This window comes from Pteropus vampyrus, unplaced genomic scaffold, assembly GCF_000151845.1.
Source record: "Pteropus vampyrus isolate Shadow unplaced genomic scaffold, Pvam_2.0 Scaffold202, whole genome shotgun sequence".
Taxonomy (NCBI): Eukaryota; Metazoa; Chordata; class Mammalia; order Chiroptera; family Pteropodidae; genus Pteropus; species Pteropus vampyrus.
Genome location: NW_011888983.1, coordinates 422,527 through 438,093, shown reverse-complemented (window position 1 = coordinate 438,093; position 15,567 = coordinate 422,527). Strand labels below are relative to the sequence as shown.

Sequence of the window (15,567 nt, the reverse complement as noted above, 5' to 3'; positions counted from 1 at the left end):
CACCATATACTTAATATTAAATCCAAGGAGTATCTGCCAACATCTAATGTAGTTTACCTAAGTTGAAAGAATACATCTTCATCCACAAATCCAAATGTATCGTGTAGTTTTGTAACCACGCCTGTAAAAACACGCTGTTTCTGAGGTTGGGTTTGTTGCTGACTGGACCTTGGTGTTGGATATGATACAGTTATCTGTGCTGCAGGCTGAGGAGTAGACAGACTAAGGCTTGTAGGCAGTGCAACAGCTGGCTATAAAACAAAATCAACATCAAAGTAAGGAAGAAATTAATAATGACTACTTAAACTAAAAATGCTGAAAATAATATATTTGAAGTTAGAAAATACACATGTATACCTTGAACATGAGAATCAAGTCTAAAAATTATATTATTTTTGATTTATTTCATCAGGTTTCCTTAGATGAACGTTTTCACAGAATGCTGCAGAAGATACTGAAGTATAATGACTTTAAAGAACACATATATTTTAGCCCCCTCTTAGAAATTCAAAATCCATAGCAATATAATACTCAGGAAAGTTCTATATATTAAGTGAAGTAAGTCAGACAGACAAAGACAAATATGTATGATCTCACTTAAATGTGGAATCTAAAAAACTCCAAAGAACTCAAAAGAAAAAACAGAATGGTGGCTGTAAGAGGAGCAAGGTGATCAGGGGCTGGGCGTGGGGGAAATGGGAGCAGGTGGTCAAAAACCATGAAGGTCCGGTTATATAAGGTAAGTCCTGCAGTCTTACTTACAGCATGATGACTATAGTTAATACTATATCATATATTTAAAAATTGCTAAAAGAGATCTTAAGTTCTCATCAGAAGAAAAAAAATTTATAGCTGTGAGGTGATGTATGTTAACTAAATTTACTGTGGTAATGATCATTATACAATACACACATATATCAAACCATTATGTTGTGTATTTAAACTAATACAATGCTATATATCAATTATATCTCAATAAAACTGGGGAAAAAATTTAAATGTTAACACTTTCATTGGTCTTTTCTGGCACAATCAAATTTGGATAACAATATATTGATTAAAATTTCTGTATATAAATAGAAATAAGATCATTTAATAGAAAAGAACAATCATCTGATTTTTCAAATCAAAGCATGGAATTTGTTTTATATCTGCCCAAGAAAGCAAATCTCGAAGTTCCACATTTGTTTTTTAAAAAAAGAAAGTCCTATATATTGTAAAGAAACTTAGTATTTCTTAAACTATGAACACAAAATTATTTTCACATGAAATTTAACATCTTAACACATGTGGAGTGGTTTATGGGCACACTCTGGGAAATGCTATTCTAAGAAAACTTTTACAGCTTTCTACTTATTTTGGAAATTCTATTGGAGATTGAAAATATGAAATAGTTGCTAGTCAATTTTAGTTCTTTAATAACAGAAAGTGAGTTTGATTTCTCATTTGAAGTATATTTTAATTTTAAAAAATAACTAACAGATTCAAGACTAAAATGGTATGAAAGATTATACAGTAAAAAGCTTCCATTTTACTCCTGTTCCTCACCTACCCAATTCCCTAACCATGAGGCAATCACTGTCACCAGTTATTATTAAGAGATTCTGCTTGTTTTGTAACAGTTAGATAGTATTTCACTCAAGTACATACCAGAGGTCAGTGAACCATGGTCTATGGACCAAATTCAGCCCATAGTTTATTAATTTTGTGTAGCATATAAGCCAAGGATGGTTGTTTACACTTTTAAAGGATTGTAAAACACATAAACACACATACACTACATTTCAAAAATTTTTCCATGTTGTTAAAAAATTAAGCTGATTATTTAACACAATAACGTCACCTCCTAAGGTCAAGCTAAAAAAGATATATAACATGTACAAAAATTTTCCTTAAAATATTAGTACACAGAAAATGTAAGGACCAAAATCAGTATTAAGTTTAAAATAAGACCTCATATTTATTCAAACTAGATCACAGCTGGATCTGCAATCAAAACCCATAAAAGAAAAAATAAAGCTGTCTTTATTTAACATTATATCACTACTAAACTATTGTGTGAATCCACAAATATTCACCTTTAAACTCTGAAAGTAAAACTAGAATAGGAAATGAAACTTTGGTCTACTCTTCATTCAGATATCAAATAAAGTAACATCAAACTAACCTGTGTTAAAAGGGTCTGCTGAGGTTGCTGTAACTGCAAATAGAAAAAAAAAAGGAAAACAGGAAAGAAAAATAAAAGATCAATCAGTATTGTTTCATAGATGTTTTCTTTCCCTAAGGAAAATTTCCTATTAAACAGGTACTTTATTTCTAATTAAGAAATATGTGAAAAATAACAGAAAGTCATTTATTAGATTTAAGGTTTTAAACAACTACATCAGACAACTGCAGACCTGATATATAACTCTTTCAATAACAATAAAGAAATTTATCTTTTTCCTTCAGGAATAACATCCACAAAAAAACCCCACAACTCTCTAGTGGGGTAGATTTCTAGTTCTGCCACGTGTTAATTACCATGCTTCGGTATCATCAATATCACTGATTAACATGCGGGGTGTGTGTGTGCAGGGAGGCTGGGTGAAAAAACTAAAGGGATTAAGAAGTACAAATTGGTAGTTACAAAATAGTCACGGGATGTAAAGTACAGCATAGGGAATATAGTCAATAATATTGTAATCGTATACGATGCCAGGTGGGTACTAGACTTATCAGGGAGATCATTCAATAAATTATATAAATTTTAGTCTAACCACTACGTTGTACACCTGAAATTAATATATAAATTAATACTGAATATCAACTATAATTGAAAACAATAAATAAAAATATAGCCAGCTATCTAATATCCCCCTAAAATGAGAAGCACTGCTGATGGTCTGATTTGCTACCACGTGAGAATGATAAAAAACCATACAAATTGACATAGTTTTTCTAGCAATAGCTAAGGGAAATATTATTAGAAAATAAAAGATTTGGTATGAAGAGGGAAAATTTTAAAACTCTGGAATAGAAACTTGACTTAAACTAGGCTAAAAGAACCTATTTAAAATTCTAATTCGAAACACTCAGTTTACCTGGGGTCACCACATATTGGAAGTTAAATCGATCAAATCACTATTTTTCTGTAAATCAGAGATCATTTGAGTTATTGCTATTTCCATATGGTTCAATCTAACACATAATCTTTAAAAGTGTATTTCATAACGGAACTAAAATAAACCTAAGGTATTTTGAAAACAAGATAGCAAACTTTGACATCTCTTGTCAATTTTTAGTTTAAAGCAATTATTAATGGAGTATTGCAACCTTCAGGGAAAATGCAATGCTTCTTAAGCACCAAAGGACTTAAGCCAAGGATGAAACTAAGACATGGACCTAGGGATGAGTTTATGAATTGAGAAGCCTCATGTTTCTCCATAGTGTCTTTGGATGCAAGTTTTTGTTCCCCTTCATGTATATCTCCTTTTCCCTCTCCTGACTGTTATATTTTCCTAAAGCTTCTTAAAGGTACTGAGAAGGAATGAAGACTATCTCTTAGCCCTGGAAAAGCCTAGAATGGGTGCTTAGGCTAGAACCTATCTAGATTTCAGCAGATGAAGACTTTTTCCTTGACAAGCTTCTCCTTGGGTTATTTTTCTTATCTCTTCCTACCATCATTTATATTTTTAGTATAAACCTAGGATAAAGGGGCTAAAGAAACTCACTTTTAGTCTAAGTCAGGAGTTTTCATATTGTTCAAACGTGCCTTAGGAGCAGGGATGGGAACTACATGGGGAGGCTTCCTCCCATTTTCAACAACTTGGTTTTAGTATTTTGTATATTGTTTCAATACACAATTTCATTAGAGGGGGGGAAAAAAAAGAGGGTTGTGTTGCTTAAAAAAAATAAAGGCTGAAAGCCAATGGTTTAAGGTTTAGGCTTCAAACGGGAAAAAGCAGCTTTTCATTCTCACATGTGATCTAGTACAGCACAGTAGGACTAGAGGCTCCAGATAGGAGTAATGAGCCAAGGACTCAGAAACAGAGTGATTCTTCCCAGATTATCCTCTGCAGGCTTTCTTAGAAACATGCGACAAACCCTGGCTGCTAGTTTAGGTTTTCAGGACTTATTTCCTATCTTCTTCTCCCTTGTACACACTCTTTTTTTACCTACGTCATTTTCATATCCCCAAAGAATTCAAATCATACATTAAGGTAGCTGACAAGAAATAAAATCTATATAAATTGAATTTGAAACACATGGTTTTAAAACAAATTTTTAACATGGAAGATTTAAACTAACCTGTTGCTGCACACTATACAAGGCCTGCTGAGGTTGTGAATATTGCTGGGAAAAATTTTTTCAAAGAAAAATATCAATTAGTTTTATTTATTCTCAAAAAGCGATATACGTACATACAAATACATAATCAGAATTAAACTAAAAAGAAATTTTCTGGAACTGCTCAATGACATCTAAAACAAATAAAACAGTGCTTACTTATACTCTAGGATCCATTAAGAACTAAATTTTGTTCAAATAATTAAGTTATAAGAACTGCCCAATTTAAAAATTTTGACTATGCAACTATACTTCTCTATATGCCCTGGGCATATATAATTTTTATCACCAGAAAAAACAAGCGTAAGAAAAAATCCACAATTATTCATTCTTTAAAAAGTGAAGGTACCCACCCACGCTACTCAGATCTGTTTTCTATGTCACACATCAAAAACTATTAAAGATTCACCTGTTGCAATGCAGCTGCTGCAGCTGCAGCCTGTTGCTGCAGTGCTGCAGTTTGAGTTAACTGATAGTTTGTTGGGGTTTGTGTGGTAAGGCCTGCTGCTGCCAATGCAGTTTGCTGTGTATAAATGGTAGGAGATGCTCCAAGGAGTGATGGCTGCTGAACACCCAATGCAGCTAAAATGAGATTCAGAAAGGGGAAAAAAAGAAATCAAGATTATTTGGATCCTTTGTAGGAATTTTTCATGACTGCTTGGTTATGCATTATGGTCTACTAAGAACCTAAGGAAAAATTTTCAGGAAGGCCTGTTGAATTTAACTGTTTCATGTCCAATTCAATGGCTTTATATAAGAAAATATTAATGTACAAAATTAAACTACAGAATGAACCCAACCAACCTACCTAGACAAGATGAAGTACTCTCGAGCAGTATTTTTAGAAATAGCAGAAAATAAATTATCATATTTTGCTATAAAATTTACTGTTTTACGTTCAAACAGATGAGAATTACATATTAAAGACAGTGTTGCTGGAAGTGATGCACCCTTAAAATTTCCCACTAGACAGAATTTTCATGCACTTCTACTCTGCATTAAAGAATTGTAAAACCAGGAAAAAGTAACACTTTAAAAGCACAAAAAGTTTTTAATCTTAGTGCACCATTGTACTGAGCAATGAGAGATAAAATTAACCACATAGTGACTTATAATCATTTGCTTAAGCCAAATAATTGGGGGAAGGGCTCAGAATGACACATTTAGGTACTTAATGTTTAATGTATGCTTAGGCAGGGCTAAAAGGTGAAGAGAACACAAAGATTTTACTTGATGCTTTTATGCAATTCCATTAAATGCAAAAAAGGTAATCAACTAAAAACTGTGGTCTAGCTCTATACTTCCCAAAACTATAGCTCCTGGAATAATGACAAGCTCCCCAGAGCATTAAAGTTTGAAAAAAGTGGGTCAAGTTTTAAAAAGTTAAAAAAAGAACAGTAAATTAAGTACTTATATTTACTGAAGAATTTCTTAGAACCTTTAATATAACATAGTAAGTATTATGTAGTTCAAAGAGGCTGCCATAAAATCAATATTTGTTCATGGAACACTCCCTTTTCCTAAGCACCATGTCTGTATCTGAGAATAACTTGAAAAAGAAAAAAAAAAAAAAATGCTGCTCTATAGCTATTAGTTAACCACATAAAAATAACATTATGCTTTACAGAAACAGAGAGCATTAATGAACTAACCAAATCACCTAGTCTAAAATATTCCAGAAAATCTACTGAAGTGTGAGGTTCCTCATCAATCATTTAAGAGTACAGATTCATTTTACTTAAAAATAAAACAAACCAACAACAAAGTAAGGCTAAAAACAAACAAACGAACAAAAAATCCTGAGATCATGTTTGGGATTGTTTTAAATAACAAATTATTCCCTGCAAAAAAACTGATTGTTAAACATTTTTAAAGGAGGAAAAAGAAAAAGGAGAACCTAAAGTGGGGGAAAAAACCTTCTAAATGTCCTAAATATATAGTGCCAAACCATTAATCTTTCCTCTTTTGTGTTTAAGGTAAATCAGATGTCACAGATGGGCAAAAGGAGAAACCAGGATAAACTAAATGAATTTAAATAGAAAAAGTGGGGAACATCTAAACACCAATGTAAGTTCAAAACAAGGTTAAGTGCAATGAGAACAGAGAAAAAAGTATCAAAATCTAGGGCATAGATTCTAACGGGTGGGTCCTATTAACCTTCTGAAACTGTATGCAAAATTGCAGACTAGAAGTTCCAAACTTTCACCATTCTAGGGTAATCGAAGCAAAATTCTCATGTAAACACAAGACAGCTAAAAATCCTAGGAAAAATTAATATTTTAAATTCTAAGATTAGCATGTTCTGCATTTGATAAAAGTTAACATGCGTGATTCAAATATACTCATCTCCTTCACCCACTTGAGCTCTGACCTTAGATCTGCTATTTCATTCTGTGGGTACCAATTTCTAGAACTTTGGAAAGTAGTGACAGTTGCCATAGCAGAATGGTTCAGAGCCAATATCTCAGAATGTCTATTTTTTTCTCCTATAGCTTTTTTAGGTGTTCTGGATTCTGGCAGCATACAGCAGACCAGCACTAAGTAGGTAGGATGATAACTGATTACCATACATCTCTTTTCTACTGTTGATAGTCAATGTGATAAATCAGAAACTATAAACAGATTAATTGGTTATGAAGGATTCAATTGCTAGGAGAAATTTACGGGAAAGAAATTTACATTCTAGTAGTTGCTTCACAACATTAGTCAATCCAAATTTTGTAAAATCACTGTGCATGTGGTTGTGGCTTTTATGTCTGTAATATAGCTCTTTTAAAAATCATTTACATTTGTATATTTCACTAATATTAATGCTCTCTTTTGTGAACATATGAAAAACTATCTTTGCATATTTGTATATAGCATTCTCCACTTTTCTTGTGAATTATAAATTCCACAAGACAATTCTATAACTTGCAAAGCACAGTTATTAACCTCTGATTTAATCTTTCTCTCTACATAAGTGGCCAAACACTTGTCAGTCAGAGATTTCTTTTCATTATCCACAGTGGAACAGTCTGTTCATTTATCTGATTCCATACAATTGTTGAAAGTCTCATGATCCATCTGAAACAGATATATTTATCACTACGTATCAATATTCCACAGACAAACCTATGAAATGAGCCCTAAATGACCACAGGCTACCAGTTAGATAAATTTAAGCTCTAAATGTTCTTAAACCTTCAATGACAAATGTAAAAAATACTACTTTCTAAAAAAGTGAAATTAGTTTCATATAATTGAAGCATTCATGTTATGACATACTGGTAGTTCTTATTTACTGAATACCAGTAAATACACCATTAAAACACAAAAGGGCTTGTCCCTTGTCTGTTGTCCTTTGATCTTATCAAATTCACTATTAAATTTTAAAATCCCTATTACAATTATACTTTAAAGCCCTATCTTTACTAAGATGAGTCATCCTTCTAAAATAATAAAATTCAAAACCTCAAACTGACCTGAGAAACTTCATTTTTTTGCCTTAGCAAAATTCTTTAAAGCACTAGTCAAACAATGCTTTCTCCTTTAAATTTTCAATATACTGATATATGTTCAAAAGGAATCTCATGCTATTTGAAGAGAAAAACAACATGAAGATATGGGGGATTCTCTTTATAACGTGTGGGTTTACTAAAATACTTATAAAGCCAAGTGAAAAAGTCTTCTAAATGTCATCTTCTACTCAATATTCTTCCTAAGAAGTGATTCTAAAGATTAGAATTCATACAAATACAAAACCTTTGATGTCCCCATGCACAGGTAACTTTCTTACAATTTCTTATAATGCAGCCAATCCATTGCTGTGGCTTTTGAGGTTCTATTCTAAGCTCATAATGTACTCAATGACTGGAAACATTCATTACCTTTTAAGAATAAGAAATTAAGGCATTAATAAGAAAAAGAAATTAAGGGGCGAAAAAGTATAAACTTCCAGTTACAAAATAAATAAGTCAAAAAGATGTTTTAAAAAAAGAAATTAAGGCATAAAATAGGATTTTAAATGTAATATAGTCCAAGTGTTGTAATATTCTATAACTGCATTGTTTGATATATCATCCATCTGCCTTATGTGGCTTATTTCAATTTAGTTGAAATTAAATAAAATAAGAGATTCAGTTCCTCAGTCACTCTAACTACATTTCAAGTGTTCAATAGCCACATGTGGCTAGTGACGACCATATTGGACAATGAGGATATAGAATACATCCATCATCAGAGGAAAGATCTCAGTGAACAGTGTTTCTATAACGAAGAGGCAAAGTGGTAACTAAGTCAGTTACACTGGGTTCTTACAGGCTCTATAAAGGTTAATACAGTAGCAGACAATAGTTCTTCCATTTTCTTAAAGTTTACCAAAATGATGACTAATGATTCTGGCCATAACCTCTTCTAGCTACTACTATTCAAATAATTGTTGGTCAACCCTCCCAGGAAGTTGATACCATTCATAATGTCATGTGATTTCTTCCATCCTTAACTGCCTCTGATATTTACCTAGTTTTTGACCTCACTTCTTTCAAGGAGTCTGTATCACCCAAAGTTAATATTTGAACTTTCAATTTTACTTCCATTTTCAACTTTAATAGATCGAAATTATTTCCCAGAAATGAAACACATAATGCAAGAGAAGCCACAACTACATAAACATGAGTTGCACACTCAACTCAGAATGGAGATGGGGCACTCAATGGTTCACAGTTTAGTATGTTAATATAGCTCTCACTGGAAGAGAGCACAAGTAAGACACGCTCAGAGGATGAAGAAAAATGAAAAATGAGCTTTAACTGACTTTATGCACATTTTTTCACTCTTAGAGGAATGTTTGCAACAACTAGCTATTACATAGCATCACTAGTTTAAACAGGGTTAAGCCCACACCAGTAGCAATCTTCCTTTTCTACCAAATGAGTTGGAAATATCCAATTCTATCAAGAGATAACTAGTATAAGTATACATGGTACATCAGCTATTATTTCTTGGAATTTAAGAATCTGAGCTACTGAGTCAAGAGACTGGGGTTTTAAAAGATGAAGAGGCAGCAAAAATGGAGTCATAATTAAAACACTTATATTAATAATAGTGTCAGGCCCTTGTGTTAAAAGCACCACATATCACTATTTTAACTCCTGCTCTAGTTCATTTTTCTCTATAGCCAGAATACAATCACCTTACGAACGGTCAAAAGAAATGGGTAAGAAAATATGTCTGAATCTGCTAATCCATCCGCACACTTTAATACTGTTGCAATTATATGCAGATACACATGCAAATATTTTGAGTCAAATATACTGAAAGTATTCCTAGTCAACATAATTCATCTTAGGGCTATTTAAAAATACAATCAGTGATTCTTTCAACATCTTTTTACACAACAGAAAACTGTTAAGTTTTCAAACCTACAAGCTCTGGTCCCAAGTATGACTGTCCGTAAACATGTACCACGGCACTTCAGTTAGGAGACGAAAATATAGGGTAAATATTAAGAACAAGTATTTCAGTGTGGGATAAATGAGAAACAGGGCTGGAAAGACAGAATGCCATTTGAATGCCATTCCAAAGAGTCTGAACTGTATTCTAAAAGTCCTTGAAGATAATTTTGCAGAAGAATGAGATCCTAACATTGATTCTCCTATGACCTTCTGTAAGATCCAAACAAATTTCTTCACCTTTCCTCATGTAGAAAAAGGAGTTGAGACAGAATCTATAGCTCAAGCCCCATTCAGCTTTGAAAATTTCTGAATTTTAAATAAAAATTATGCTTTAAGAATATCACAACTGATAAATACATTGGAGCATATCCAGTAAGAGAAGAAAGTGAATAAAAGTAGTTAGAATTAAATAAAGGATAATAAATATAAAGCATCACCACCAACTGAGAGATGTGGAAAAAAGTTTCCTGACTTAAGTGAAGGATTTGTGGTAAGCACTATGGATTAAAATACAAAGATTTGGGAAAGGTATAGAAGAGCATGAAAGTTAGATGAGACTTTGGCACAGAAGATGAAAGCAAGAGAAAGCTGCTATTGATGCAGTTATCCAAATGTGAAGTGCAAAGGACCTAAATGTAAAATAAAGGAGTATACTCAGGCATTTTCAAAAGGGAAAAAGCAAAGTTTCATATGTAATTGTATATGGCAGTTAAAGGAAAAGAAAATTAAAGATGAGATGTGATGACACCTAGGAATTATTCCCTTTAACTGAACAGACTTAGTATTAAAATTAATCAGAAACAATTCAAATACAGATCTTTAATTTTACAACAGATTTCAGCAATAAACTGCTAGTGTGCATGCCTTTACTGTAAGTTTTTAATATTATTTTACATGTTATCTGTGTGAATGCATTGAAATATTCAAATCAAGGTTAGCTGAGAATTTTTATAGTACAAATGCAAAATAATCTTGCTAGAAAATGGATTTAAAAAGCCATTAACTAAACAAAACCATGTTAAGTTGATATACAAAAAAGGAATAGTGATCATTTTTATATTACTCAGGAGAAAATGATCAGAAAATATAGGCACAAAAATCAAAATATTTCATTAGAGTTCAATTATTGTTAACCTTTTTCTGTTGCATAGTCATTTGACTTATGACAGTGGCCTCTGAAACTAATATATCTGGCATATTTCAATGGGTGCATCTTTTTAATAGAGTAAAACTGGTACCTACACCATTATCCTAATTAAGTCCTCTTAATGTCCTTTGTTGAAATTTTTTCTCAAACTGCATTTAAAGCTGCCAGGACAAAACTTAGGTTGAAATGTTCTCTTGAGATGAGGTGTAAATAAGACATTTAATTGCCTTAGAATTGATAAAAAATTAACTTTGACAGAAACTTGCTTGGTTCTGAGAATTAGTTCTAATAAGATGACATAATGACTAGTCACAAAGGCTTTAAAATAAAAGCAAAAAAATATCGAGCAGCCTAAAATAGAGCACCCAGAAATTAAATATGATAATAAAATCAATGTCACAAGAGAGTGACATTTAGAGCCTATTCTGGGATTTTTATAGGAAAGCTATGTGTAGATGCTGATACTTGCCTACTTATTCAAGTCATGATGCATCAATAAAATTTTACATTTTGAAAAACTGTGATCAATGTTATGTCCAAGAAAATCCAAAAATAATTTTCTACAGCACGAATACAAGTTCTGCTTACATATATCCCATTATTTACGTTTGGATGCTACTGCCAAATATTAAAAGAGAGACCTATATTTACTACTGACTTTTGACAAGTCTTATAAACGTTTGGTGTGTCTTTTCTTAGTCTTCAAATAAAAATAATAGAATATAACATACATTTAAGCATTTATAATATAAATGTTAAAACCTATAGACAATGGAATTCCACCGTAACAGCTACTGTATTGAAACAATACAGATATGAATTTAAAACAAATTATATGTAGAAAAACCCAAGTAAAACATGCCCAGTTTACCAAAATACCTATATGCAGCACTTGCTTCTAGACATAGAGAAACTGCTAATAATTCCTGTTTCATTAAAACCAAGTCAATACCAGATTTTCCATTATCTAACACAGAGAAACAATGCTTGGGTCTGAATTAAATATAATCTATAACTATTACTTCATATTATTTTCAAATTGCCTGCAGAAGTAACTGTTGATCATTTAATTCTTTCCAAACAAGAGTAATTAAAATAAAAACCCCAAAGTTTCCATTTCTTTAAGGAGGTCACCTACATAACTAGATAGTCACATCCATCAAATTTTAGAACAGCCAAGTTAGATCACAGTGTGTCTGCAATTGCTCTCAAATTACAAAATAAATATTATAAGTAAAATGCAGCAAAGAACTATTATCAGACATGTCATAAATAAAAAAAATATTCAAAGTAACAACAAGCTGCAGCTTTTCTGGGTACTCAAAGAAACTCAAATTTTCATTCTGTAGAATCCTTGGGAAACTTATTTAATGTTCAAACCACAAATCAGGAAATGGTAAAATAGTCTTCCTAAAATGAATGGGAAGAAACTTACTAAACGAACATTTTCAATGACATTTTTTGTTGACTTTATTTTGAAAATGTAAATATTCATTTGATCTTTTATCTTTTTTCTTTGCTTGAAAAATACTTTAGAGTTGACTCTTCTACTTTAAACTCAAACTATCAAAGTCATGTATAATTTTTCATAAAACATGAATTTTTAATATATTTATTTTAAAACACAGTTGAGCCTTGAACTGTGGAGGCCCACTTATACACAGATTTTTTAAACTTTGTACAGTACTGTAAACATATTTTCCTTATTATTTTAACATTTTCCTCTAGAGTAATTTATTGTAAAAATACGGTTCTACAATATATATAACATACAAAATGTGTTGTCTATGTTATCAGCAAGGCTTCGAGTCAATAGTAGCTATTAGTAGTTAGGTTAATGTTTTGGGGGAGTCAAAAGTAGTACAGAGATTATCCACTGGGGGAAGGGGATTCCACATCCCTAATCCTTCTCCTTGGTTCAAGGGTTAACTGTAAAACTTCAGAATACTGACAATATGCCTAATGAGGGAAACACGAATGAATGAGTGGCTGCCAAACTCTAACATAATTAAATCAATTAAAAGTTAATTTAATATTTGAAAAAACTATAAAACTGTCCAAACTGTTTAAAATAGATTTTTCGCTAGCAGATCCAGGAATTTTAAAAAAGGTGCTTCACAGACAAAATTAAAAGATACATCATTTGCGAACATTATACAATATTATGCATAGCCTAACTCACATAGTTATAACATGCCTCTTCCCTCTTTATAGTACATGTGTTCACTAGTCTGACCTGGCTGAGATACCGCAGTGGCTGTAAACTGAGTAGCCCATGGCGGATTCTTCTGTCCTCCAAACTGAGCCATGATGAAAAGGGGAAAAAAACCTTCGTTTGTCTGTCTTCTACAGCAGCGATCTATTAAAAAAGGATACACATTTTAAAGTTTGACCAAACTAAAAATATCACAAAAGAAATGTTTAATTTGTCAAGGACATCTTCGTAGACCAAAGTATAAATAACAAGGGGCAGCTGAATATCCGATACGCAGCAAAAAATTTTACATCAAGTAGTTCATCATAAGTATCCTGCTTCAGTATATGACATTAGGGGTTGACTTACAAGAATGGCACTTCTTCCTGGGACTACTAAGAGTCACATTTAAACAGAAGGCCATCTGCTGTTATCTATCCAATACCTAATAAGAAGTATAATTTTCTGTTCAAATGAAATATAGCCTGCCTGTTTCTTTTGGCAATGAGCTGTGGATTGAAAGTGGTAAAACCAATCACGGAAATTTAGAGACATCGAATAAAGGTATTATCATTTAAATAACGAACATCTCCATACTTTCTTAAGTAGGTAAGAAACTGGGGGTTCCTTTTCTCTCCCCTCCCTCGAGGGGAAAGACAGTTGGAATAACGGATGCCCTTTAAAGAAGCATCGCGAAGAACCCCTCCCTCAAAAAAAAAAAAAAAAAACAAGCCACAAAAGGCGAAGATCTCAGACCGCGCACCCGCTCCTGCACCCGCGACTTGGAGGGGCCAGAGCTCTGCCATCCATCTTCCTCCAGCCCCAGCTCCTAGCGGGCCGCAGACGAGGAAAGGCGTAATCCTCCTTCCCAAAAGACTGGGCAAAGGACCAAGAGGGGGATACTGAGAGCCCTGGTCCCCTTAACCCCTAGGAAGGACGGAGAAAGCCTCCATCTCCCAAAACCCACGCCGTCACGAGCCGCCCCGACGCCCTGGGCCGGAGTCCAGTAGTGCTAAAGCCGCAGCGGGTCGGGAGCAAGAGACTGCCGTCGGCTATCCCTCCGGGAGCGCAAGACCGCGGCTGAGGGGCGCTGGGGGCACCTGAGGGGCGGCGGGGAAAAAGTGAGGGTGGGGGAGGGGCCGGCCGCGCGGGGCCTGCTCCGACCCGCACAAAAGGGACCGCGTCCCTCCCGTCCCAGTCCCACGAGAACCCCACCGTCGCCAGCCTGCGGACGCCGTGCTACCAAAACGGCCACTCCTGGCCCTTCTGCGGATCCGATAGAACGTTAAGAACTCCGACTCCGCGGCCGCCGCCGCCGCAACTGCGAAGACCAGATCTTCACCTGAATCGGGTCACAGCTAACACCGAAGCCATTTCAAACCCGTCAGCATTAAGCGCATGCGCCAACTTCCCGCTTCCACCACGCCTCTCGGCTCCTCCCCATCCGACTGCCGGCTCTTGGGCTTTACGTTCTACGTGCGCGCTCCAGAGCTCGCCTTCAATACGCTCACCCCTTTCACTACGCGGCTAGAAGGGCAGCGCGCGTACAAAGGGTTACCTTGGCTTCGCGTAACAATGAGCTGGCTTGTGTCTCTGCGCCAGCTCTAGAAAAGGCTACTCTAAGGGAAGAAAAAGAATTGAAAGTCACGTGATCCCATGAGCTTGGCCGCCATTTTGTGTTTCTATCTCGCTCGCGTGCTCGGTTCCTCCCTCCTTCCTCTCGCTCTCTCTTTCTCTCTCTCTCCCCTCTCCTTTCCCCCTCTCTCCCCTCCTCTCTCCCTTCCTCCCTCTCTCCTTCCCCTCCCCCCTCTCTCCCCTTCTCCCACTTTTCCTATCTCGTTCACTTACTTGGAAAAATTAATAGATCCTGTATCGTTTTTTAAAAATTGAAATAAGATTTACTTAACATATAAGTCACTGTTTAAAATATTTTATGTTGTGCACTGTATTTATAAGGTACAACTATCATCATGTCCACCCCCATTAAGCTGTCGCTCAATCCCTGCTCCCTTCAGCCCCTGGCATGCAATAATCGGGTTTTTGTCTCTACAGCTGTCCCTGCCCTAGAAGTTTCATGTTAATTGTATCATATACTATATGACCTTTGGTGTTTTGGCTTCTATAACTTAGCACATTTTCAAGATTCATGTTATATTGTGTATCAGTACTTCATTCTATGGCTAAAACTGTTCCTTTAAATAGGTAATATATTTTGTTTATTCAGTTGTCCCTTGATCATTCCGGTTCTCTCCACTTTGGAGCTATTGTGACTAATGATGCTATGACCATTTGCGTACAAATTTTTGTTTGAACTCTTGTTTTCAATTCTCATCCGTATGCCTACAAGTGGAATTCTGGGTCACATGGTCATTCTAAAGGTACTTTGAGGTACTGCCAATCTGTTTTCACAGCGGTTACACCAGTTTACATTCCCAAGAGCAATGTACCACATCCTCTTCAAC

The 15,567-nt window shown here is 34.6% G+C and overlaps 1 protein-coding gene across 1 annotated transcript in view; it reads right to left on the bottom strand.

Moving 5' to 3' along the window:
* CCAR1 (cell division cycle and apoptosis regulator 1) overlaps nt 1-14,541 on the bottom strand; it is a 40,732-nt gene extending 26,191 nt beyond the window's left edge. The window contains exons 1-6 of the mRNA XM_023537852.1: nt 14,321-14,541; nt 13,148-13,270; nt 4,739-4,911; nt 4,291-4,335; nt 2,168-2,200; nt 57-251 (exon numbers count right to left, since the gene is read on the bottom strand). Of these exons, the coding sequence (XP_023393620.1) occupies nt 57-251; nt 2,168-2,200; nt 4,291-4,335; nt 4,739-4,911; nt 13,148-13,220 (519 nt within the window). The 5' untranslated portion in view covers nt 13,221-13,270; nt 14,321-14,541. The remainder of the gene's footprint in view (nt 1-56; nt 252-2,167; nt 2,201-4,290; nt 4,336-4,738; nt 4,912-13,147; nt 13,271-14,320) is intronic.
* Between the last annotated feature and the right edge of the window lie 1,026 nt (nt 14,542-15,567).